At 39.3% G+C, this 27241-nt stretch overlaps 1 protein-coding gene across 10 annotated transcripts; it reads left to right on the top strand.

Annotated features, from left to right (window-relative positions):
• The first annotated feature begins 1867 nt into the window (after positions 1-1867).
• On the top strand, positions 1868-26805 carry LOC118404510 (transmembrane and coiled-coil domain protein 3-like). 10 transcript variants are annotated; one of them, XM_035803625.1, is made up of 18 exons: positions 1868-2066; positions 5944-6015; positions 7524-7685; positions 8403-8664; positions 9411-9576; positions 9817-10021; positions 10494-10719; positions 11162-11206; positions 13760-13849; positions 16358-16453; positions 17738-17817; positions 18309-18384; positions 19222-19447; positions 20352-20417; positions 21100-21153; positions 22125-22280; positions 22980-23158; positions 23944-26805. In XM_035803625.1, exons 2-18 carry the CDS (start codon positions 6003-6005, stop codon positions 24068-24070), a joined length of 2229 nt encoding a protein of 742 aa, XP_035659518.1. In that variant the 5' UTR covers positions 1868-2066; positions 5944-6002; the 3' UTR covers positions 24071-26805. The 10 variants fall into 10 exon arrangements, with proteins under 10 accessions (XP_035659518.1, XP_035659517.1, XP_035659527.1 ...); XM_035803624.1 differs by having other exon boundaries at positions 18306-18384; XM_035803634.1 differs by lacking the exon at positions 5944-6015 and having other exon boundaries at positions 18306-18384.
• Positions 26806-27241: the final 436 nt, after the last annotated feature.

Raw genomic sequence — 27241 nt, 5'->3', positions numbered from 1 at the left:
ACGGGCCGACTGGTCCCCCTATAGTATACAGTATCTGCATCGTTCACCCAGCTATGGCACGTCCTACGATGTAGAAGTTGTAGAAAGTAAGGGAAGATTTGATTCAAATGTCGGAAAGTTTTCATTTACCGGGGTTTTTAGTGATTCATATTAGAGTCAAGTGCCCCAGAGGAGGGCTTTGCATCCCCAGTATCGTCTAAGATATAGAATAGAAAAGAAAAGAACGGTAATACCGTTCTCATTGATTATCTCGCACACTCCCTATTGAATACACCGTAAAACCAAAGACAAATGAAAGTCTTAAAGATACGAGGGTCTTACCTTGAACAACGCGACTCTCCTCTTAGATGCGCCCGGAGTCTTTCTTGGCGTCACTTTGTCGCGAAGACCTTTACGGTGACGTTTGGCAGCTTCCTTCCCTAGTCCCTTGCTAGTCTCTTCCAGACTGGCTACTTTGGCTATCATAGGGAGAATAATTTCCCAGCGGAGTCTTGCTACCAGTGGAGTTGGTCTGCCGGAGGGGGAACATGAACATAACTTGAGTGGACTGACTCCCCGGGCTGGCCAATTTTCCGACTTTTCAGTGCTGAACTCTACGATCCCGCACCCCTGTAGGGAGGCCTGGTGGTGGAGGCCAGTCCCTTGCCTCTCTCGCCGCGTGCAGACATTTCGGCTCACGGTGTGGTGTCCGTAGACAAGATGTGAAGTTCTGTCCTTGGTGGTTGATGTCTCAACTGGACAAGACCCGCGACTCCTCATTGTGACTTGATAAATGACACAGGTGGAAAAATTATTGCTGATCTGTGATAGGTTCTTGAAGAGAATCCTGCTTTGTTATTGGCCAGACAAAATGTATTTTTACCATTGGTTCATGAAGAGGCTCCTGCTATAAGATTGGTCAGAAAAATGCATTTCCATGGTTACTAATGACCACGGTAACTAATGACAATGGCTGCTGATGAGATTAATTGTAACGAGTACGTAATTGGCGGAACGCAAGCATATGATGTCATTTTCGGATTTAAGTGGATTTACTCACAAGAAACACTCGCTCCTGATTGGTTGAGAAAAGATGGCCTTGTTCCAAGGATAGTATCTTGTATATAAACCGTATACAACGCCCGTTTTTCTGATGCAATGTTGACCACTTCAACATGTATCATGCATGAGAGATACTGTATGTGCATATATGTTCTGCGAACGGTGTTATTCTATGCTACCACCGCGACCCATAACGTTAACCAAACTTTGCGATGTCTTGGAGCTCTTCTGTCGCAAAGTCACGAAAACAGCCTTTTTGCTGACGTCATCGGCCGTTCTGAGTTTTTCCTGTATGGTCTTACTATTTACCATATGGTCATTACTATTTTTTTTAATTGTCTTCCTATATCAAAATGATTGGTCAAATGGGTTGTGCAATTCCGAGTTTTGTATATCTTATAACGTTAAAAATTGACATGTAAATTAAAGGGCTACAGATATGGTAAGTGAGTCACACTTCAATTGCCAGGAAGGATAAACACAGTCTATTTCATTTCCTACTTTACGATGACGGCCGGCGAAATTTAGATGACTTCATCACTATGCGATGACCTTAAGGGTGACTCACTCGTCGGACACCAACGTCAGGAAGACCAAATAAGGATTTGTCCTAGAAAAGCAAATAATACACCTGCTTACAATCACACAAGCAAGCAAACAAACACGCAAATAAACATACAAACAGACGTGCAAAAGCGGATTAAAACAATGACATAACCTTCTTCGACAGTGCGATGAGTACAAAATATACAATAATAGGGTGCACTTATCATATTAAACGTCAGATGTCGCTTCTGTTGGTTTACAGAAAACACCTGTCATTTCCCGAATGAGCTGTTCCCAAACCACGCGCTAATGTTACTCCTGTCAGCTCTGCGCGCACAGCTTCCGGCATTTTTTTTAGCTCGCCAGGTTCTGAATGACAGAATTTCCTGAATAAACAAAAGACTCAGTCCCCGAGTGGCTTGTGTTCCCAGTTTCCGTCTGGCCTGGCGTCTGAGAGAGTGCGCCCGCCGCTTTAACAGGTGAGCGAATCGTACATTCGTCCGTTTGTATCTAAACATTTCGTCGAACAGAAGGGGGAGGGGGGCGACCCAGATACTGTATGTTTCTCCGTTGTTTGTTACGTAGATGATATGTTTTATGTATAAAACAAGTAAGATCTGATTTGATTTTCAAGTCATGCTCAAAGCTGTGAAAAATTATTTGATAAATTATACCAGGGCGTCAAAACAACGGGGTGGGGTCACATAATTTTTGATAATCAAAAACAATACACTTCCTTGTAACTTCTGATTAATCATTTTACAAATTATTTGTGCCGAGCAGGTTGGATAAAACCCTGATTGAATGTCGACTTGGAACGGGATCAGGGATCAGTTTGTGTATATGTTACAGATGATCAATTAAAGGCATTGGTATATAAATTGTCATGATATAAAGAATGTATTACTAAAAAGGTAAAGATGAGTCCCATACTATTTTGAATACGTAGGTTGTTGTCCACTTTGTCTTAAGGGCATGGTACGTTTTGGATGGTTGATCCCGTACCTTTCCTTCCACCGCCATTTTCCTCCCCAACCAAAGTTAGGCACCCATTTTTACACCTGGATGGAGTGAGGAAAGTCATGTACCTTAATGCCTTTCCCAAGGACACATACATGTATTGACGGTCTAGCCAGGAGTGCCAGGAATCGAATCTGTGACTTCTTGATCTCATGTAGCAAAGTCTAACATACAGTAGCCACTCACCAATCAATGCTATAAACATGATTTTCAAAATAGCAGGAAGAAAAACTTGTACTAGATTACAAAGTAACTATAGTTACTGTAATACATAAGGTACTTATATCATCTGACCAGGAAATCATTATGTGTAACGTTACAGTTAAGATAGTAGCGTGCCTGTGGGGTGATTGGTATTAGTTGTTCCGCTCAGGGTTGGCAACCGCAAAGTCCCAAAGTGTGGCATAAGGGTTAGAATTGGAGGTTTTGGCCCAGAATCAAGTCTTAGCCCCGGCCCCCTGGGTTCAAACCCCTGGCATGCCCAATTTTATTCCCTATAGCGTGGCCAATTTACACCTCTGCTGGCTAAACTCCTTCCCCATCTTATGTTACTGTCTTATGCCACGCAAGATCTGGTTGGAGATGAATAGAGAGGCACTTGGCACAACTTTCCTCACTTCACTAAGTGAAAATGAGTACCTACATGTAGCTTTGGTATTAAAGGGAATCCTACATACAATGTAGAGGACAGGAGAGCCATACGTCGAGCATGCTATATTTTTTTCATAGAATACACCACACTTGTAAAAAAAAACAATGCTGGTATGAGTGGATCAAACCTAAGTTACAGTACACAATATTTAGGCAATAGAATCTTCACTTGAATTTTTTTCCTAAACCTGTACCCCTGTAGTGGGGTTCAAAATCCCCCTAGGGTCTGCTGATCAATCGCTGATGGACCTTACTGCGACCAAAATTGGATTTTGTGACCCTTGATTACATAATGGTGATAATACCGTGATATGATATTCAAGATGTATAAGTATGATTTTAAAGACAACAAAACATGCAAAACATTAGATATTTGTCTTTAATCTATGAAGTTCATGGAGTGATTTGTATTTCAAAATCTGCAGTAGCTCCAAGTGGAAAGGGTGTTTGTAGGAAGGAATCAAGTTTGTGCCTTGCTTATTATGGTTAATCGTTATTAATAATCATCTGGTGTATTTTGCCAGCCAGTAGGTACTCAGTATGAGTAATGAGATTATGTAACGATTGCCATGTTAATGCTCTATATATATCCTTGAGTTGTGACTTCTTTACAGTGTTTAACACACTGTAACATTGTTAGTACCCGCTTCTTCACAATAGGCCTTTGTATGATGTGAGTTCCGATTATTCGTGCTGTCACGAATCTGCAATGACGAGGTCACCGCAAACTAAAACAACCATGAAAATTTGGAGACTTACAGTATTTCCATCTACATCATATAATTTTAGTTTCTGCCTCAGCGTAAGCCTTAATGCTCTGCCGGGTGGATATGTTATTTCCTGTAATAAATGTCATAAAAATGATGTATGAATATTATGATTAGCCAATTTCCTTTATTAATTTCATGATGACTCACCAGGAATGTAGACTATAAGTATAAACATGGAGGGAGGCTTACAATTTACATTTGCTAGCGATATAAATTGTATATTGATAAATAGATTGATTATAGCAGATATTTTTATTATTCTCAATATACAAGAGTCTTATTATTCTCTTGTGTCTATGGGACTCTTGGGCGAAATAATGTAAAATTAAAAGGGATCCTTATGAGTTATACGCAGATGGTAGTCAGTACAGGTTTGGCTGTGTGTGCATGTGCGCACAACAACTGAACAAGTAAAAATTAGTAAAAAAGAAAACTTAGTGTAGCTGGAACAATACTGTAAGAGGGTCTGCATGCTCTTTTACGTAAGGCATAGGCAGCCCATTTCATTTCCCGTAATTCGTAGGGAAAATCATCTTATCTACGTAATTCGTAGCGAGGCGACCAAATTTAGCGTAATTGCCTTCCTTGATTTAGCGTAAAACGTAGGGGGTTCTTCTGAATTCAATGTAAATCGTTGTCGGGACCCCCCATGCAGACCCTCCTGTAATAACGGTTCATCTTCCCTTACATTTTGACCATAATTTCTGTGGCAAATCGGAATACATTCTATTTTAGAATGTGTTCGGATTTGCCCCGAAAATTTTAGCCAAACAGTGTAATCTTAATTACCATTACCAGATGGTGATGTTTTGGGTTGTGCTTTGGTGGTGCAGCTGTCAATGTATGTGTGCATGACTTGAGAAGATATATGCATATCTTCATGATATTTTTACTAATTTGTTTTGGGAATAATTATCCTCAAATAACATGTGGTGAAATATCAGTGTCTTACAGGACTGGTGTTTTTAGTCCAGAGAGAAGTACAAAATGTAAGAAGCAGGTGTATTGATTAGTCACGCTTTATTTTTCAGGCTTTCTTGATGTTATCATTCTCAACTATTGATAAAAAAGAAGGCTGATTTTCTTAGTTTTCATCAAAATAAGTGACCCACTAAACTTAGGTCACATGATTCCTGATTTGGGTCAAAGGTTGAACCCATCTCACTTTTGCAGGGTTAATCATTAAACTGAACATTCCTGCTAGTAGAAGTAGTTTAGATGCATTAGTTTAACAATTCTTCTAACCTGAATGTTTATGGCTTGTAGTTCAGGTATTTGTACATTCATAACATTGTTCAAATGTATGTAGCTTTACAATAATGTAGTGTCAGGCCATGCCAATCGAATTCCTTGGTTGTTGTATTTTTTTGTGTGTACAAATGTATATTCCTGCATTCAAAGTACTTTATCCCAGATGAGTCACTTTGGAGACAGGAATTTCACACCCTGTTTATGTCCTTCCAGTGCCGTCAATCATGGTGATTGACAGGACTAGTTCGACTTGTTTGGGATAGACAATAAAATGGATAGTTTTCACTGCACAAAATTCCATATCTAAGCATACCTTAAGTTAAAGCATGCGTAAAGATGGGTGAAAAAACACAATCTTTATGCATGCTTCAACGTACATTACTGTATGATTTTGGATCGGATTTCGAATATCTGTTTGATTCAATAACCAAGAATCACATTGGTGTGGCAATTCCTTCATATATGTTGTAGTTAATAATTATTAACCATGGGAACGGTGAAATATGTAAAGTTACACTTCCAGTATTTTTGTCTTCATAATCATAATATTAAAATAAAAGCTATATAATATAGTAAATAGATTTGTTTCTTGACTGTGACTAAAAGTTTCTTTACTTTCCACTTTTATTTTTTTATTATTTTTTGTTTTGTTCTTCATGTTCAGGCTTTTCCACTAGTTCAGAGGACTTTCATGCATGTATGTGAGCCCCACGAAGGAAAACCATGGAAACCCAGGGTAAACAAACAAATAAACAAATAACAAATGTGTCTTGCTTTTATAATCAGTGATGTGAATTAAATCTTTAACTTTTAAGTATTATCACTAATAAAAAGTTTTCTTTTTTGTATGCTGTCATCTTTGCACTAATACCTAATACAACTGACACTGTTATTAATGAATAATCAAGTACACAGCATAAAAGTGATGCACACATGAATATATGCTGCATACACAACTTGCTTTTTTCTTTTAACGATTGCTTTTTTTTAGTAAATTTTACGGTATTTATGTTGAAAGGATGTGGTTTGAATTCTAATCTCCAAGCAGACGTTGGGTAAAAAATCATAATCTTACTAATATTATACCCTAACTTGGGGTACAGGCGCCTGTCTGCAAAACAACCAATCAGAAATGTTACGATTTTCTACCCCAACATCTGCTTGGAGTCTGTCAGTGTGAAATGTATCATCTATTTTATATGGACATCACCAAGAGGTATGTGTTGTTTGAATCACATACATATACTTGTTGGTCATATTCCTATGCAAAGTGTTGCCCGTGGCATATACAATATTCTTGTAACTTGGGAAGGCTCAGCTAAACTGGGCTGAGGTTTCCATTTTGTGGGTGTGGTCTCAGCTTTTAGCCAATCAGAGAAATGACCTATCAGAAGAAAAGATTAAGACAGTTTGCTTGGCTGACAACTGGTTAGAGGCCATGCCCACAAAAAGGGGAACCTTATCCCGGTATAGCAAAGAGTTCCCATAGTATGTTGTATAGGCTGCTGCGAAACTTTGCATAGGAGAATGTTGTTGGTGTGACAGTTACTAGTACAGTTGAAATCAAATGGAATACAAATGTACACATGTAAATTTTGTATTGTCTCATTCTGTCCCTTTTCAGAAACTCCTGTATCATGATTTCATAACTCTGATGGATCTAAATGATTTGCTACTTGATGCTGCAGTGTCAATGACATTGAATTTCATACAAAATCATGTATACTACAAGAATCAGGATTGTGTTTGTGGCATTGCCTTCGCTTAACTGTGTGAAAGCATTTGACATCACCTAACTTTCACCATGCTAATTATATAACTGATAACATTCAATCTTTATTGAATAACACATTGCCATACTAGTACCTAATCAAAATTATGCTGCCTCGTCATTTCAGTGTGTAAGTAAGGATGTGAAAGAAAATTAATATCATTACATACATGTCACTGTACATTCCTGTGTCAAACTGTCATACATACGCCAATCTCTGTCAACGTGGCGAGAACTGTCTGAATTGTCTGTAGCCGCCACACATCTACTTATGATGCAAGCAAACAATTGATTAATTGATTGATTGAATCTCTGTCAAACAAACAAACAAACAAACAAACAATCTCTATTCCCATGATGCTTTGCAAACAGGATTACACTATCAGCCTACACACGACTTAACACTATCCCAGGATGCCAAATGGATAGGGAAATTCGCGTATGCAGTATTGAGACGGTAGGTTTCATTCCAGGTGGTACTCCTGTCGCGGGAAATGCGTCGCTGTCCGCCGCTTCAGCCAACGCCGAGCTCCGTTCTTCCCCGATCCCCAAGGTGCTGATCCCGCCGGCCGTCAGACTGTCGCGCCGATCGTCCTCCCCCGTCCCACGGTCGTCCTCGCCGGCTAACAGATCTGGTAGGGACGGAGGGAAGGAAAGAAGGGGAGGAATAGATAAAGGAATAAATGAAGGAAGAAAGGAAGGAAGGAATGGACAAAGGAAAGAAAGGATAGCTAAATAACAGGAATGGCTGAATGAATGAAGAGATGGATGAAGGAAGGAATGGTTGAATGAAGGATTAATGGATGGATGAATGAAGAAAAGAATGGCTGAAGAAATCAAGGAACAAATGGAGGAATAACTTGATAAAGGAGGAAATGAAGGAATTGATGAAAGGAGTAACAAGATGAACAATTCAGCAACTCTTTTGTAATTGTATACATTGTGCATGTATACTTTTCTTCAGACTTATTCTCATATATTGTTGCAAGGTAGCAAAAGCTGTCTGAAATGTACAGAATTTATCCTGCTGCCTGACTTATTTTGCATTTATGTTCTTGGATATTCAACCTTCCTCAATGCCACACTGAACTACACAAGCTAGTGTACAACTGACTGTGTGTTAAACTAATCTCCAACCAGATCCACGGTGCGTAATGTATAGTATCAAACTTCCTGACTCCCTTAGCTGGCTACACTCCTTGGCCAGCTTTGATACTATCTTAGGCACCGTAGGATCTGCTTGCCCGTTTGACTCCCTTAGCCGGCTACACTCCTTGGCCAGCTTTGATACTATCTTAGGCACCGTAGGATCTGCTTGGAGATTATGTTAAACACCCTGTTGTCCCCGCTAGGTTTACGAGGTCTGTTACCATGGAGACGTGAGCACCGCCCGCGGAGTGGCAGTGATCCCAACAGCAGGGATCTGATGCTCCGTCAGGACTCGCCCCAGCGAGAGAAGGCCAGCACGTTACCAGTGTCCCGGCCAGGTCCGGACTCGCCCCAGCGAGAGAAGGCGAACACGTTACCGGTGTCCCGGACGCGTGCGCGGTCCCGCAGTCGCAGTCCTGCTGCCAAGATTGCGCAACAGCACCGAGGCAGACAGGGCATAGACATGTGGGTATACATGGTCCAGATTTTGTTGTATTGATCAAAAATAACCGCTGTGAGGGAAGGATCAATTTAAAAAACTGCATGTGACAGCAGGGCTTGAAATAAGTATTTTCTGCATACCTGCACTGGTGCAGGTAACATTCAAAATTACCTGCACCTGACAAATTTTACCTGCACCACTTTGAATTTAAGAACTATGGATCAAACTAAAATTGTTCAGGAACCATTGCTATTTTTCTTTTATACTTTATAGGTGGTAATAGTTAGTGCCTCTAATAACAACCCATATTTAGCCACATCATAGGACATTTATGATTGTATAAAACCCAGTACTTGGACCAGTGCAGTTTAGGTGCAGGTAGACACCAGAATTACCTGCACAGCTCCAATTTTACCTGCACTAACCTGCATAATTATGCAAGTGGTATTTCGACCTCTGGACAGTGATGGAAGAAAATCGTCAGAAAACTTTTTTTTTTCTAAAGTAGAAAAAAAATTAGAAAGCTGCATAGCAATAAACCTCCCTGTTGACATTAACCGCTGTTGAAATTTTCACCCCAACAGTTGATTGTGGTTCATCCCTAAGTCGTTGAATCCCCTGAGCTTTGAGGATTTTGTCTAGATGGGATTGGCATCCTAGCTACTGTATTCTTCGTATTTCTAATAAATACCGCTTCCAGTAGACTTAATAGTGTTATCAGCAATCATCATCAAATGAATGCATTGTTCGGTTTTACCCCTCCCCAAAGGCATCGCGGTGAGAGTCACAACGTGGCAGCCCCGGCACGGTCGCGCAGTCCTGCCGTTCCACACGACCACGGGAGTACGTCCGGTGGGGAACTGTTGTCGCGACCTCGCGCCGTCAGCGCTGCCTCCAGTCTGAGCGATGAACCTATAGTGCTCCCCGAAGCAGAGGTAGGCTATTTATTTGTTTGTTTTGTGTTGTTGTGACTTGTACCAGTTTGCTTTCTTAACCATTTCTCTACATGAACTTTTATAATACATATAGATAGTATAGTGTACGACTGTAACGAAGTAGTATTTTAAATTCTTTTTTTGCTACTAGAACTACTTACTGTCAGTTATGCAAAATTGAAAGAAAAAATGTTAATTTGCTTAAATTTTGTATTTCATGTATACCCCTAAATGTTCTAGGGTGGAGAAAGACTTGTCACAGCGGAGTATTCCACAGCGACCATGTCTTCCCAGGGTTCCCAGGGAGCAGACTCACTTCCAGGTGACGACATTGACGGGGCGACGAGCACCGACCCACAGCGGGTCAAGGCAGCCATCGAAAATCTACAGCACAAAATCGAGAAAACGACAGAACAGATCAAACAGGAACAGAAAGCTCGAGATGGTATGAAATATGATAGTACATCATGTACATATGGATCACTCATCTTCAAAATGTGTTGTGTAATTGTAATTGTCATGAATACTGTAAATTATTTAACTTTCTACTCAGTAGTAGGTAGTTTTATTTTTGCAATAATCTCTCAACTGCAAATTAATGACACAAGGGTTGAATATGTTTCCAATGTATTATTTTTGAGATAAAGAATTGTGTTAAATGCAAATTTAAAACTCAGTTTACTGCATAATAAACCAATGCAAAAGTATCTGAGTTTACAGTACTATAGAACATGTTACTTTATGTGACAAGAAATTCGAACATTTACTGCTATATTGTCTGACAGTGTGAAAGTGGAAGGTTTAGAATTTCACTATGGGTAAGAGTGTGAAGTCTGCCATCTCTGAGTCTGAATGGTTGCCTTGTCGATATACCTAACTTTACCTTCATCGACCTAACTGTACCTTAATTTGTTCAGAGCACGTTTCAGAATACCTGAAACTGGCAGCGAACGCGGATCGCCAACAGGCCGCCCGTATCAAGAGCGTGTTCGAGAAAAAGAACCAGAAGTCGGCCACGAACATCCAACAGCTGCAGCGTAAACTAGAGAACTACCAGCGGCGGCTGAAGGAGGCCCAGGAAAACGGCGTGGTCGCACACCGGCAACCGAAGGAAGTACTCAGAGACATGGGGCAGGGGCTCAGGTAAGGAAAAGGAGGAATAGTATCTCAGGCCTAGGAAAAAAATGTTGTGTTTCCTGTCTCCTTATCTATCCTAAAAAATCTGCCGGCCCTAAACTTTTTTCGGGGTCGGCAGTGGCCATGGAGTCACGTACGTATTAGTTACATACTGTAAATGTATTTAAGTTCGGGGGGGATTTAATTTTGACATAGCAGAAAAAGGACTATTTGCGGTGGTTCTAAGCTCGCGGTAGCACCATGCACCGTAGTCTCGTACTGCCATGGAAAATTGTTCGCAGTGGTTTTAAGTTTGCGGTGAATTCACAACGCGCAAACAGCAGACATAAAACCACCCCGAAAATTTCTGCATTTAGAGTGCAATTTTCTGTTGCAGTCCAGTGTGATACATCTTTAGGAGTTTTATGGTAATGTTTTGTTCACACCTGCGTTCTTCTAACCCTAACAGAGATGTTGGCGCTAATATACGAGATGGGATAACTGGGTTCTCAGGGTGAGTTCAATGTTTTGTACAGTTATGACTAAGACTAACCCAGAGACTAGAATTCATTCTGAAATTTTAGTTCATAAAAGTTTGAAGTTTGGTACAGGACCTGTTGATTAAAAGCTGTTAAGTCGTGCTATTTCAGCATTACGTTGTAGAGATAGTAATTAACTGTAATGATTGTACATTGTATATTTGATATTTGCTTACAATTGTATAGGAAAATACAGACACACTGTATGCATATTGGGCCAGGGACATTATTTATCAATCCCCTTTTGCTCCAAGTTTTATCTTTTCATACTGCATTTCATTCTGTAGCATACATGTACATTGTACTTCGTACTTGCACAACATAACTTTAATTTCTACTCTTGAAAGTAACGCATCCTGTAGCCTAGATTTGTTATTTAGAAATGTTGAGGTCGCATGTGAAATAATGGTTTGTTTTTTTCATAATAACTTGTTTTGATTTGTTAAAGACAGTTTTGCTTGTCAACTAAATTGTGCAGTGCTTGATATGGTAAATGCCGCAAGGTGTTTATAATGATAAGGAATGCTGTCAGTTAAAAGTAATTCGAAAGGACTAAGTTTTCTTCCTAATCTTTAGATTAAGCACAAACCACAATAGCAGACTTATCTATTTGGTTGCCTTCAGTCACTGTTGCCAAGTAACAAGGCACCATGTAGCAGCAACTTTCAGAATCAGAGCATGCCAAACAACAACTGGTTAGCAGAGAGAACTAATTATTGGACAACATTAACAATATTATGGAAATTTTAAACATGTAACAAGCACCATATTTGAATAGACTAAATCAGGTATTATAAGTAATTTGTAATAACTACATGTAGGTGCTTATCTGATAGACAACCAGGATTATCTATCTCTGTCTTCTCAAAGATTTTTAAGATCAAGTTCATAACATATAATATGTACTAGGTACTAGCTAGGTAAAGTTGACAGAAATGAATTTTAAATGAAGGTTGAATTGTCCTCCTGTACATGTATATCATGCTGTCAGTGTATCTTTGCAAACTAAGATGAATAATGTTTTTTCTTTGTAATTTCTATGTGCAGTTTCATACACATCTCCTACACTGCTCATTTCAAGTCAATGCAATTATCAATTGTATGCCAAGTGATTTTTCATCAGGATCTCTCTTTATCCATGGACCCCCTGATATTGCATATTCTGCTTTGAATTCCTCACTCTGGAACCACCATCACCCCCCCTCCCCCATCTGCTTCTTGGATCAGTCCCTGACAACTTGTCCCTTAAACATATACTATCCATTGCAGACTCAGATACCCACAGAACAATGTATATCTAACTTCTTGGTTGGCAGTAAGGCCAAGGCAATTTAAGAATGTTGTGTTTCCTGTTTCCCGACCTTCCCTAGAAAAACCTGCCAACCCTTTGTCTTTTTTGTGGTCAGTGGAGTCACATAGTTTCCATTTAGAAGTTTTATCCAACCTGCTTCCTATTTGTAATAAGTAAAAGAAAAAACAACTGCTTGTCATACATGTATCTAATGTATCCACAGATTTTTAACCATTATGCACAAAATTAAACTTTGACATTAAAAATACAAGACTAAGTTAAGCTGTGTTGGAGTTTGGGCCGAAGTCTTAAAAAAAAGAAAAGATATTCCGTACCCTTTACCTTACTAGTCCATGGGCCAGAGGAAAAATCGGTACCTCCGGGGTGGCAAATTCTCCTTGTTATTTTTCAATAGTAGAAGGCCTGTGGCATATATTTTGACGTGATAGCCATTCTGGGATGGTAGCTTTCTACCGGCTATCAGCCTTCAAACCTATCACCACCTAAATGATCTGGAAATTGCGTGTCTACAACAAGGGGGAGGGGCAAAAAATTAAACATCAATATTTTTCCACGAAAATTCACAGGCTGGTAGAACCTGAAGAGGATCATAAAAATATCAATTGATTTTCGATATTGTCAAAATATATGCCACAGGCCTTCTACTATTCAAAAATAACAAGGAGAATTTGCCACCCTGGAGGGTACCGATATGTGAAATTTGGGGTGCTGGCCCATGGACTATACCTTTGCCTAGTCCCATCCTCATGCCTGAGAGTCGGGGACTATGGTAGCGTCCAGTATCAGCCTCCTCCACTCCCTCCTGTCTCTGGCTCGGTGGGAACACTCTGACAGTTGCTTATTATTAGGCCCTTGCAAACCTTGGACTTATGAGCGACTTACCGTGGACCATAGTCCTCTTGTCACCCACAGTAAGTCCAATGGTCTGAAATGGACTTACTCAGGGAGGACTGAAGATGGACTTACTACCTAAATTGATGTCACTTTGGATAATTGTCCAAAAAAACTAACACAGTTCTCAAACATGGCAATATGGGGTGGACTTACTACCGGAGTAACTCTGACACAAAAAAAGTCCACCTTCAGTATACATTCATCCTCTTTTAGGTCCAAGGTTTACGTAATGCCCATCCTTATACCTACCAGCCCTTAAATTTGTGGGAACTGAAACAGGAAACACAACATTTTTTCCTATGCCTAACGTTTTGCGTTGCAGGAAGACCGCGCGGAAGGGCAGTGGAGATGAGGCTAAAGAGACGGTTAGCCGACAGGTTTCCCTCCCGGTTAAGGCTGGATTATTGAAAAGGTTTCTGTCTTCCACATGATTTGTACTTTACTAGGGTTTGCAAGGTTCATTCTTCTTTGTCTTTCAACAATTACATAAAATTTAATATAGTTTGCATGCTTGGGTCAGGCTGACTTTCTTGGTTTGCTGATCGTTTGCTTTTGGTGCTGTTCTTTCTGGGTTTACATCCGATTCGGCCTTTTTCATTGGCTTAGCAAGAGCTTTGTTTGAAAGGTGCATTCTTCTTTATCTACAGTTGTTATATATTTATAGTTTGCACATTTTGAGTCAGGCTCAGACTACACTGTTACAGTATCTTGTTTTGCTGATCTTTGTAAATGATTTGGTGATTGGGACATCAGTATTTTCTTTTGGTGCTTCACTTTCTGGGTTTTCAACAGTCTTTTTCATTGGCATAGTTTGCATTTTGTGGGTCTATCTTCTGAGTTTAGCAGCGTTGGTTGCAGCATTGGCATTGCACACAAAAACACCACTCCATGCCTATTTAGTGCACTTAGTCTTTTAGAAAATTTCAGCTTGTGACCTTTTTTCTTCTTCAAATATCACACCCCTCTCTATAGCTTTTAAAAAGGTCTATTTTGGACATGATCTGGGCATTCACTATCTTTTAGTTAGTTCAACTTCTTAATCACCTCTTTAGTTTATTTGTGTGTTGGTTGCGGCAATGTACGAATGTACACAATTTACACTTGGTGGTCTTTCGCCTTTTTGTGAGATTCTGAAGGTGTTCAATCACTTTGGCTTTGTTATTTTGCATTCATTTACCGTCTTCAAATGTCAATAGTTTTTTTTTAAATCTGAGTTTCACTGTTTCAATTTATCAGCCAGCTACTGTATACATGCTGCTTTTCTTGGGAAAACGTCTTGGGTTGTAGTCTAAGGCTGTATAAATTGAAATGCACTTTTTGGTTTGATTATTTAGATATAAGCTTAGACAGTCCAACCAGTCCTGTGCAAGTGACCACCTCCCCAAAAGCCTGGTTGGCCAATGTGACTACTTTTTGATGGTCCCTTGGATGATTTTTTCACATTGACAGAAGCATGAAGTGTCAATATAGTGACCACCTGTTCACATTACATTAAGACCAGCTTTTATTGATCCCTTGAGTGGTCTTCTTGCCAGGTTTGGCTGTATTTGGGTGAAAGCATGACAGCATGTCATAAGTAAGTTTTTACTTTGTACATGCATCATAGTTTGTTGTGTAATTGCACTGGCGTCATTGTTTGCACACTCCCTTTTTTGATAATCATCCGTTGCCAAACATTAACATTTGACTGAAGCATTTATCTGCATGATTTCAAATTCAACTCCATCAACATTTATTTAGAAATGAAAGATAAGTCACCAGCTTTGGCATGATTACATTTGTATGTGCATGCCACTGAACATGTACGGTTTGTGGACACTATTTCTTAAAGGTCTTGACTTGACTTGACTTTATCAAGATCCAGTTTAAGAAGTGATATCCCAATGTGAACTCAAAAATGAGTTTCACTGTGCAAACAATGAAGTCATAGTCAGTTCTAGTAGTGTCTGTCAGTAAGAGTTGTTTGAGTGTTTAACAGAAACAACAACAACTACAAACACTAATTATTTCATTTTTTATCATTCTTGTAAACTCGTTGGCTTGTACTTTGACAGAGCTTGATGAAATCATGTGATGCTACAAAGCGCTCCATGATTGGCTGCCAATGTGATGTGGGAGTGGCTTGTGAATGATTGACACCTCAGTTCTTTTTGTGATTGTCAAATTTGCCTTTGTCTCAACTAAGGTTTTGTATGATATCAAAGTATTACAACGAAATAATTGTACAGACACTGTTTTGTAAATTTATTGGCTGTGCATGATGTTATACTTATGGTCTCATTTTTGTACACATTTCATCCTTTTGTCTTTAGTTTCCATCACATCGGGTTCATTTGTAAATTGAAATGCTTTTATCTGGTGAGAAACATGGACTACAGTACACTTTGTGTACCGGTAGTTTTTTTTTTTGTCCAGAAACTTTTGCTTGACGTTCACAATATGCAATTTTGTGACAGTAACATGTATCTTCATGTAATCATTAGTATCATCAAAACATTCATCAGAAGACTCAGGTGATCCCTCAACTCTGAGGATGTAAGATAAATGTTGACAACAGATACTAGAGTCTAGACCTAACCATACTCTTTACAAAAAGAAGTGGAAGCTAAATGAAAAATTTGACCATTTCCAAACTCTATCTAATTGTTATCTTGACGTGTACCTTTTCCCCCCCTAGATTTCTTACCTTAATGGACAGACGAAAGATTCTTACCTCAATCAGCTGGCAAAAAACTTGTTGAGGCAAACATCCTTTCAATTAACTAGCATCAGTTGGAGATAACTCCTTAAAGAAAGGTGTCCACAATCCTCAAAGTAACATTATCTTGTAGTTAAGTAATGATTTTTTCTGAAAGGAATAAGTGGCTGAATGTGTGATTGTCCTTGATGTAATAAAAGATGGTTTACCGGTACTTTACAGGATGCCAGTGTTGAAGCGAGCAGACTCAAACGTTGAGGAGTCATACAAACCGAGTGTTACACCGCCTTCTTCTGAGAGAAAAAAGTCCCTAGCAAGGTCCTTCACTTCTACCCAGCCCACCAGGAAACCACAAATAACTTCCACCTATAGTCACGACTTTAATTACAGTCGTGCAACTAAATAATTATTAAAACTTTTTTGAGACTGACTTTTTTGCCAATTGTAGTAGTAGAAAGCCAAAGGTGTGAAGTTTTTGAAATAGGGGCTTGCTTGCTAAAACAATCTTGCTGGCATAATGGTTTGTGATGCTTTTTGGTTTCAGTTGTCTACTTGTAGTTCGCTTGCAATTTGATGTCAGGCATTTTGCTGGTGGTTTTACTTTTAGTCATATTAGATGAGAGCTACACAATGTAGCTGTTGCCGGATTTTTTTGCTTGAAGATGGAAATCCATATCTTAAAAAATATTAAAAGTAACCCCTATATAATGTAATCATAAAGCATCAGGCATGCATACCAAAACAGATTTTAAAAAAAATTGAGTTAACAATTGTATCCTTTAAATCTGCCAGTGTGCAAAATATACCTTTTTTCTAATACAATCTTGTAATATATTTGTCTGGCACCGTGGTATATGATCCACCTTCAATATGAACATTTTCAGTACATACTTGCCTTTAATATTCCTGACAAGTAAACTACATGTTAATCTATTTATAGTGCATGGTTGCCTTGGATGCCTGCATACAGTATATTTAGTTCCACGCCTTGAGCCAACAAGTTTGGGATTTTGCTTGGTGGCCTTTTTTATTCCACATTCAGGTGACCCCACTACCCATACCCCTTCATGCCTGCCTGCCTGCTTTGGTAATGTTATGGTCACATTTGGACTGGTCCTTGTAGGAGGGGTACCTATGGCTGGCTAGGAGGTCACAAATTTGTGCCAGTGGACTGGACCAGATATACATGTACCTCAAACAAAGTACGCACCAAACTTTGGCAGCAACTACTAGCACCTAATATTCAATTTTGAAAAGTTTTAAAAGTGTGAGAAAATATGGTACATGTGTACTACATACTTGGGGGTACATGCACCTGTTGGTGTTTTTAGAATCAGGTTCTGATGTCTAATTGTTACCGGGCCCTGGATTGATTTTAACTGCGAGTTAAAAATATATTGGGGCATGGTCGTGTCCAAAAGAGCCCATTAGCTGCAGGGTGTCCCACAGGGCCATGTGGAAGTCATTCCAAAAGTACAAACAAAAAACACAGCCTGTACACTGCTATTTTCCAATTGTGACCATAGCATTAGAAAGGAAAAAGAATCATCGTTTTTGGACTTAATCAGATTTAGAATTAAATCATTCTTTTTTTTTTTACAGGGCAGTGGTGAATAAACCTAAAGAGTTTGCTCACCTGATTAAGAACAAGTTTGGCAGTGCAGACAACATCAGTAGTCTGAGTAAGTATATCCTATATAATAAAATATGGATCTAGCATAAATTTCTGCATAGTAGCACATCTTCTGCAAGAATATCTCTTTGCATTATCATACATGCAGTAACGCTTTAGATCTAATTGAAATTTGAACCTTTCACATGAATGCCCTGCATTGCATTTATGGTTTACTGTTAAATAATGCTCTTTGAAGTTTTGTATCATTTGTCTAAATATCAAAAGGATATGCAATGAATATGTTACTAAGGCTTCATTTTGGACGAGCAGCACATCATCTGCCAGAATATCTCTTTGCGTTATATGTTTTATAGTTACTCGTTAGATGTAATCAAAATATAAAGCTTTCACCTTAATGCCCTGCATTGCATTTATGGTTGAATAATGCTCTTCGAAGTTTTGTATGATTTGTGGATAAAAAGGATTTACAGTGTAGGCTTGCATAATACATGATTATGTTCCTTTCTGTTGTTGATGTCATCTTTTTGCCCACAGAAGACAGTTTAGATGAGAGAGAAGACCTCAGTAGACAGTTTCTCACACCTTCCAATATCTCAACCATCTCAAGTGCAAGGTAGGATAACTTTTTAGTAGTTCCTGGTCTGTACAATAACTTCTAAGGTTACAGATCCTACCTATGGTAGAAGCACCTGGATCAGTCCAATGCAATTACCTCTTAAATCTGGCCAGTAACATATCATTAAGCTCCAGTGTATAAGGCTAATGGTCTCCCGGCCAATGACATCAACTCCTGGACCTGATAAATATTCAGTTCCTGTATCAGCTCCTGGATCTGACCAATGGCATCAGTTTGGGATCTGACCAATCAGCTCCTTGATAGGATTATCAATAATCAGTGAGCTCTTGGATCTGGTCATTAATGGCACTAGCTTCTAGATCTGTCAATGCTGGATTTGACCACAATGGTACATGCATCAGCTCCTGGATCTGGTCAAAGACATCAGCTGGATCTGACCAATGGTGTTAGCACTTGAATCTGACCAGTGGTAGCATCTCCTAAACTGACCAATAGAATTAGCTCCTAGATGTGACCAATGGCAACAGCTCCTGGATCTGATCAAAAGCATATCAGCACCTGGATCTGACTAATGGCATCAGCTCCTGAATCTGGTCAATGGCATTAGCTCATGGATCTGACCAATGGCAACAGCTCCTTGATCTAACCAATGGCATCAGCTCCTAGACCTGGTCAATGGCATTAGCTCCTTTTATCTGACCAATGGCATCAGCGCTTGGACTTTATCAAGTTTATGGCATCAGCTCTTACATATATCTGGTTAATTGCATCAACTTTCGTATCAACTCTCCCGTATTATTTTTACTGTTATTAATTGAAGCATTCTTTAAAACAGATAAACATGAAATGCTATTAATCTGTCCTTTCTTCTAGCCACCCAACCAGTCAACCTTCTAGTCACCATGGTTACGGTAGCGAAGACGAGTGCTCCAGTATGACCTCGGGGTCGGGGGGTCACATGGCGATGCCCAGCCCTGAGATCCAGCCCGGGCCGTCCTCCCAGTCCATTCCAGCGCAGGTGCTGCAGCCCATCCTAGAGGAGCTGCAGGAGATGAGAAACAATCAGGCACTCTTCCAGAATTCCATGGCCGACTTGAAGGTAGGTGGCATCTTCATATAGTCATGATGAGGCACCAAAGCAATAAGGACACATTTTCTATATTATACTTAAATTCTTATAGTATAAAGAAAACATTTTGAAATATGATGCAATTCAATTAGTCACGTATGTTCACAGTTAATAGAATTTTTCATCAATCAGTGACTGTTATTTAAGGTAAGCAAACGTACCTCCAAATTTTATCCAGTCCATCTTGCTCATTCTCGGAGGCTCAGGAGGCGGGGTGGGGGGCAGGAGAACTAACTAGGTCACTCCGTGAGCAAGATGGACTGGATAGCCATCGAAAATTTGGAGATTCGTTTGCTTACCTTTAGTAACAGTCACTGATTGATGAAAAATTCTATTAACGATGCAATTCAAACAGTGCAAAAGCTTATTAAGCCTTCTTTCCGAATCTAGGCCCCTGAGGCCTAGGAAAAAAAATGTTGTGTTTCCTGTTTCAGTCCTGAAAAAATTAGGGTCGGTAGGTAGGGATTATCTTTTTTTTTCTTGTATTTTTTTTTTAGGCTGGCCAAAATTCTAGTGATACATATTTACAATACAGTTGAACAAAGTAAACTGAAATGTATGATGACACTTGTTTTTCAATGTCAAACTTTAATTTTGTGCATGATAGATACATCTATCCTTCATTAGATAGGACAAGCAGTGTTTTTACTTCAATAGGAGGCAGGCTAAACCAAAATTCTAACTGGAAACTGTGACTCCACTGACCACCCAAAAAAAAGTCTAGGGTCGGCAGGTTTTTTTAGGGTAGGTAGGGAAACAGGAAACACAACATTTTTTTTCCTAGGCCTGAGATAATGTTTGTAATATACTATACACATTTGTATAGTTACACATATGGCATTTGATTTTTTGTCTCTTTCATCCCCTTTTCCAGAATCAGATGCAACAGGAGTATTCCTTTTTAACAACTGCTCTGCAGGAGGAGAGATACAGATATGAGGTACGCTAAGAGAGAAATGTACCATATTTATTGTGAATCATTTTGAATTTTAAAACTTTCCTTTGTGGATCTATGGTCCTGCAGGACACATCTTTCAACATTTAATTTTTGTTTGAACAATATTGTTAAATGTATGTCTTATATATGTTTAACGACTGAAATGACATTTCATTTCATCCCTCTTCAGTTACTATGAATTGTGATCCTCCCTGTCATTTAAATGTGCAATAAACATTTTCCTTTTCTAACAGCCAATGGTAGACATATTTCTGTTCTTGCTCAATTAAACAACTAAAAATGGCTTGAACAATCCTTGCTCTTTAGTGTCAGTTATACATGTGCATTGTACATGCTTGAAGTTACTAATACAGTTACTGTTACAGTAGCTGTATAAAGTTGGTCATCGCTCCTCCAAAGTCTAAATGCAAGGATTTGATCCCGCCCAATGTCAATTTCCCCCCTCTTACCCTTTTCCTGGTTGTGCTGGACTGTACATGTGTCTTCTTTAGATCAAACATATCGTGTGTCACTAATTAAAAGAACTCCCATTTCCTGATTTTGGCAACACCTCTAGGGTGGAGCCTCTTAATTCCCTCTGGCCTCGCCTGTCACTTCTGCCAAGTGGCACCTGTCCTGTTTGGCTCGGATTCTCCCCCTTTTTAAAAAAGAAATATTTTTCCAGTTACAGATGAAAAACCTGGGAGATATCCAGCAATATCGCATGCCAAGAGTGAATGTAGGTTGGGAGGTTTTTGTTTGAGGTCGCGTAGTCACTAGCAGGTTTTGTGATTAACCAAACAAACTGATGTATACAACTACTGTTTCTTACTAATTTAGAGTAGCACATCTGTACCATGTGTTTTCAGTGTGCTCTGCTGCTATTCTGTACAATGTAGAAATACAAGACAGGATAGGACGGTTTGTTGGAGGACGTGTGTCTTTATGACAGTAAAACTTCTGAAACGTCCCTTGCTTCCTCACAGAAACCTTTACAGTCCTTTAGATAGTTTGTCCCTAAACAGACAGAGGAGATCCCAGGAAAGTCACTGGAAAATCTGAGGATTGACCATGTTGATTCCCTAGAATTCATACATCGTAGAATTCCTACAAATTAGAGACTGTGTTTCCAATGTGTTTCTCATGCATTTCATGGTATTCAATTAACTCCTAGGAGAAGAGCATTCTGTATTTAGCAGACAGGAGGTCCTTGTGTTTCTTTGGGTGGAGTACATTGTAGTTGATCGCGGATATTAGCCCTGATTCCATTGGGTTTTGCAGTATCCTTCTGTCATACAATGTACATTGGAATCACAATAGAAAGGTGTTCCAGTATGTGTCTACTGTGTGACAGAGCTTTAATAAGTTCCGCTTTACCAATTTTCTCCTGTATACATTATACTGAGACTAGAGGGTACACTGTAGGAGTCTGCTAGAGATCAGGAATGCATGTGCAGCAACAGGAATTCTAGGGAATATGTTAAAGGTACAGTCCCCATAAAAGAAAACAAAACCGGCTGGACATTGTTACGCATTCAAAACAATGGTCGAGACAAGGACTTTCTTTTTGGGGCCTTTACCTTTGACATATTACCTAGAATTCTTGTCATCGCACATGCAGTATGATGTCTTGAAAGGGCCTTTAGTCAACATCTTCCTTCTTTGCCAACTTTCTCCTGTATACAATGTCCATTCATTTGCCCCCCACAGAGACTAGAGGAGCAGCTGAATGACCTGACAGAGCTGCATCAGAATGAGATGAGTAACCTGAAGCAGGAACTGGCCTCCATGGAGGAGAAGGTCGCGTACCAGTCCGACGAGCGAGCGCGGGATATACAGGAGGCACTCGAGTCCTGCCAGACCAGAGTGAGGCTTGCTAACTGTTTTTTTTACATCAATTTTCAAAAAGTCAAATTTATGTCAGATTTGCATTTAAGATTTGAAAAAAAGCCTTTGCACATAGACCTGACATTAAACAAGAGTAATTCTACAATTGGTGAAGTTTTGACAATTGAAAACACGTAAAACATGTTCTGGGATCAAGATGTACTGATCAGAGCCGGAGAGCAATTTGAATCATGGGAGGGCCAGGACCAAGGGCGATATGGAAGACACTGTTACTTACTATTTTATGCTGTGTTAAATCATGCAAACTTATAAGCCAATATCAAAAAGAGCGAAAGACATAACATCAATCTTGGGCAAACAGTTGAACACCTGGTATTTGAAGTTTTGACAGCCGCGCACGCAAGCAAGTTCCAATCGTTAGAATTGAAGTATGGAGCCCGGGCCATACTGTAATACACATTCCGATTGGAACACCAGGTCCTATACTGATCGTAAATACAGCCCGGTTATAATATACAGTAGAAGCCAGTTAATTGCACAACGGATAATTGCACACTTCTGTTCTTGCACCACCCGGATAATTGCACAAAATTTGGTGGCAAATGGGGTGTGCAATAAAACAGCTTCTATTGTACAGTTGTACGTCATGTGAATACAATGTATGTGTCACTACCAAATCAAGGATGCAGAAGTCTAACACCTTGATGTCCCACACAGATATCTAAGATGGAGCTGGCCCAGCAGCAGCAACAGCTGGTGTCTATGGAGGGGCTGGACAGTGCCAACGCTCGCGCCCTCATCTCCAAACTCATCAACGTTCTACTGGCCGTCATCGCAGTCATCCTTGTCCTAGTCTCCACCCTGGCAGGGATGGTCACTCCCATGCTCAAAACACGGTAATGGCACCAATTCTAATGCTACATGTATTGTCTTACCATAGGAACTATCTATGAACATGATTAATGTATTTGATGAACAATTAAACAAGATAAACAAGAAACTCTGAATATTTCATGGAGGCATGATATCTTCCAACCCAAGTTTTGCACCTTCACAGAAAGGAAACATTGTTTTTGCTCGGTTTCTTCTACAAAGTCAATGACCTTGGCCAGACAGTTGTCACCATGGTTACTGTTGAAGTAGCAGACACCCTATGGTGTTAGATTACATGCATCATGTAGCAAGTGGCAGGACAGAGCGGAAGTGGCTGGTTACCATATGATTGTGAATTTGTTGGAGTAAGAATAAACAGAGCAGTTTATTAGGCTAGACTGTGTGATGGTAAATATGATATATTTGCTTGGCAATGCACATTTTAACTTAGTTTATTTCAAATTTCAGAAAATAAGTTCATCAGGTTGTTAAGAATATATAAGATGTAGTATGCATTATTTTATTATACAATCATGTTGTACTGCTACGGGGATCCCTGACACGGGGCTAGGCAGCAGTCAAAAATTATTTTTCACAACCAGTTAATACTCACTCTTGCTTACATGTGGATTTCGCACCACCTACATCAGCTACATACATGGTGGCGAGAAGCAAAACTCTAGTTAGAAGCTCTGAGGAAGGTGTCTGAAAGACATCGAAATGTAAGCAAGAGCGAGTATTAACCGGTTGTGTAAAAGATTTCTTTTATTTTCTTAAGTTGATGTTTGTGTTGACATGTCATTTACAGAAGCAGAGTGGCGAGCTCTCTCCTGGCCCTGCTGGTCACCATATTGCTGTGGAGAAACTGGGGGAACGTCGTCGACGCGTACCATCACTTCCTGGAACACTATGCCGTCATGGTAACGCTCAGATGACACCCATACGGACCGTACCAGAGTTCATATCGTCCTCATGCGCCACAGGCATATCTCCCGTTCTCACAGCACACACGTTCTAAAGTTGTTGCACTATAAACCTGATTGTGTATACTGTACATCCACATTGTACATGTGACGTAGCCACGTGCACTCAATAAGGCTGGGATAGGGGTTCTGGGTATCAGGTAGCTATGATTAAAAAATGATATCAGGTTTCTTGGCAACCCCTATCTCAGCCTCAGCAGTCCTTGAGGCTTCAGCTTGCCAATACTGCCATGCAGTCCTACTGCCAGGGCCCAATTCAAAACAAATGAATCGTATCAAAACGTAATTGGTTAACAGTGCAGATCTGGCATACGATTTTGTATAGAATTTGTTGATTTTACTTTGTACAAACTTGAGAGGTTTGAAATGGCCCCCTGATTAGATACACAATGTATATACTGATTATAACGGTCATATATTTTGTTCCTTGGAGGAACTGCATGGGTGTGTGAAAATTCTTTCTATTTATCCGAGAGCTACAAATTATTCAGGTTAATACAACTCAAACAGCTCCTGACCAGTTAACAAAGTAGCAGTATTTGAATTTGATTGGACAAATTGTCACATTTAGATGGTATCAAAGGAAGATTTTCTGACTCTAGATCTTGTGACTTAACAGAAAAATGTATACAGTTTAATGTACATTACCGTTGTTTCCTAGAAGTTGCAAGGTTCTACATGTAATTATTATAAATTAAAGTGACTGTTGCTGTTTGATGTAAAAACCAGTCAACCAAGTTGCTCTATACAAAACTCTGGCATATTGTCAGATATCTTTACTAGGGCATCATCAGTAGAATGAAAAATAGATCACAATAAGTCTTGTTGCAGACATGTTGATGTTCCTAGTATTAGAGGAGCCTGAGATGTTTTTGGCAATGCCCTAGGGGTGGAGCCAAATGTACTTCATTGCCATTGAGGTGGGTTTTAGTAAGTGGTGTTGTGAAAAGTTTGAGGTGTGGTTTTAAGGTTTTATTTGGATAGTACATTTGAAGGCAGTGGGTCAGAATGGAAAATCAAAATAACACCCCTCTTAGACAAGTGAAACGTTCCAAAATTGAGTAGGGGGCAGTTTTCCTGTTATAGTAGATTATAGCCGAACTGGTTGGAGGTCACACAAAAGTCTAATATTGCTTCTCATTTCTAGTGAAAGGATGGCAGAAATGCTACCAGAAACTGTCAAAACAACTAGAAAAAAATATCAAGTTGAAATGTACCAGTGAAGAGATCCAGATGAACTGTTCCAAATCTTCTGCAAATAGTTTCATCAGGTTGGTAAAATACTCAATACAGTAAGGTTCTTCGAAACACAACCAGAATTGCACTCAATTCCAATGTTTCGATGTCTGTCAGACACCATCATTAGGGTTCCAAATCTTGCCACGAGATTTGGTGAAAGAAAGCCCAAGACTTTAAAATGTGACCCTTTTCCTTGCATTTAGAAGCCATTTGACCCAAGAATTAAGATATTGAGTGGCCAAGAGTACAGAAATCTAGACAGAGTTTTTAACAGGAAGGTTTATGAAAGAGTTGATTGCTTATGATGCAGAATTTATGAAACCATCCCCAAGGGATCGTTCAGAAAAGAGTTGAGGAAAGGTTCAGTATTGTAAAGAAAAGATATTGTTTGGGAATGGTGCAGACTTTCAGAACCATCCCACATTGGAATGAAGCAGAATGTATATAATGTCAAGATGAAAGGTTTGTGAAAGGATAATCAGAAAGTCACTGATAGAAATTACTTTAACCGACCAATGTGAAAACTGGCTTACCCCTATGTCTTTTGCATCAGTACTGCAAACAAATACTAGTAGTACATAACTGTTCAAGTCTTGTCCATTCTGTAAACTATCACCCTGATACAGCTGTTGTAATTTGCATACACAAGCCCTCATCCTGAATAGTAGAACTGGATTTATGGGACAAACTGTACTGTAAATACTTGTCATTGAAACAGAAAACATGGCTTGTTTATAGGGTACCGTTTATAGAAGGTAGCAGTCTGTACAGTGCTTTAAATTTACAGATGAACATGGTTGTCTTGAAGTAGTCTTCTCTACATGTCCTCTCGCAGTTGATCCTCAGACCTAGTGTACGAATTGTTACAGGTACTCGAAAGTTAACCAGTGGACACAAATGTAGTAAGATTAGTTTTCAATGGCCGGCACTTAAGTAAGAAAGCACCTAGGGTTAGAAGTACGTCTTGTGAGAAGCAGAACTGTGAAGTTCCATGTCTTGTGATGAAAACTATGCCAATCAGATTACACCTATGCATCACTTGTGAAGATAGAGCTCAATTTATAGATGAGAGTTTAAAAGCAGAGATGTATAAAAACTGTAAGTTTGCAGCATGGGACTTATGATGTATTGATTTGCATGTTTTGCTGCTAAAGTTTCTTATTTTGCATGTTTTTTAACCTATAGTTGAACTTTTAATTTGTTCAGCGATTAGTGTGACTAATCCTTGCACATGTATAAAATGTTTTATTTTTTATCATGAAAAAAGTGTTATTTTATCACAACATCCTATCTTGGGGCCAAGTGTTTTAATTGTTATGTCCACAGAAATATGGTTATTTGCCCGAACTTGGAATTTGTTTGCAAGGACTCCAAGTGCTGTATGAATATGTTGATTTCCATGCAGATTGAAGAAATAAACATTGCAACTTTTGTTTGTGCTGATAAAATGTTTGTACTTTCTACAGTATTCCCAATAGCAAGGTATAGTAACTTCATAGATGGCATCTTCTGGAGGCATAACATACAATCTACGTGTAGCTTGTTTTCTATAGGTAACAGAGCAGAGGAAAGTAATAAATTATTGATTTAGAAGACAATCAAGCATCAGTCAAGGGTACATGTATACTTGTATCACATCCTAACGTAACATCATGTTTCTACCTTGACAAAGTATTGTTGCAGACAGGCGAACTCACGAAATCAAGGTGAGTTCAGATCTGTTTTTAATCTGTGTTTTCGTTTGTATTTTTTATGTGAATCCTGGCATTACATGTATTTTATTGCTACATTTCCATTCATTTTTAGTCTGAAATGATATATTATATTGTCATTTCCTTTACATTTGACTCATTTGAGTTTATAGATATGGATTTGCCTTATTCT

Source organism: Branchiostoma floridae, chromosome 17 (assembly GCF_000003815.2).
Source record: "Branchiostoma floridae strain S238N-H82 chromosome 17, Bfl_VNyyK, whole genome shotgun sequence".
NCBI classification, from domain to species: Eukaryota; Metazoa; Chordata; class Leptocardii; order Amphioxiformes; family Branchiostomatidae; genus Branchiostoma; species Branchiostoma floridae.
This window is presented reverse-complemented; position numbering and strand designations above follow the sequence as displayed.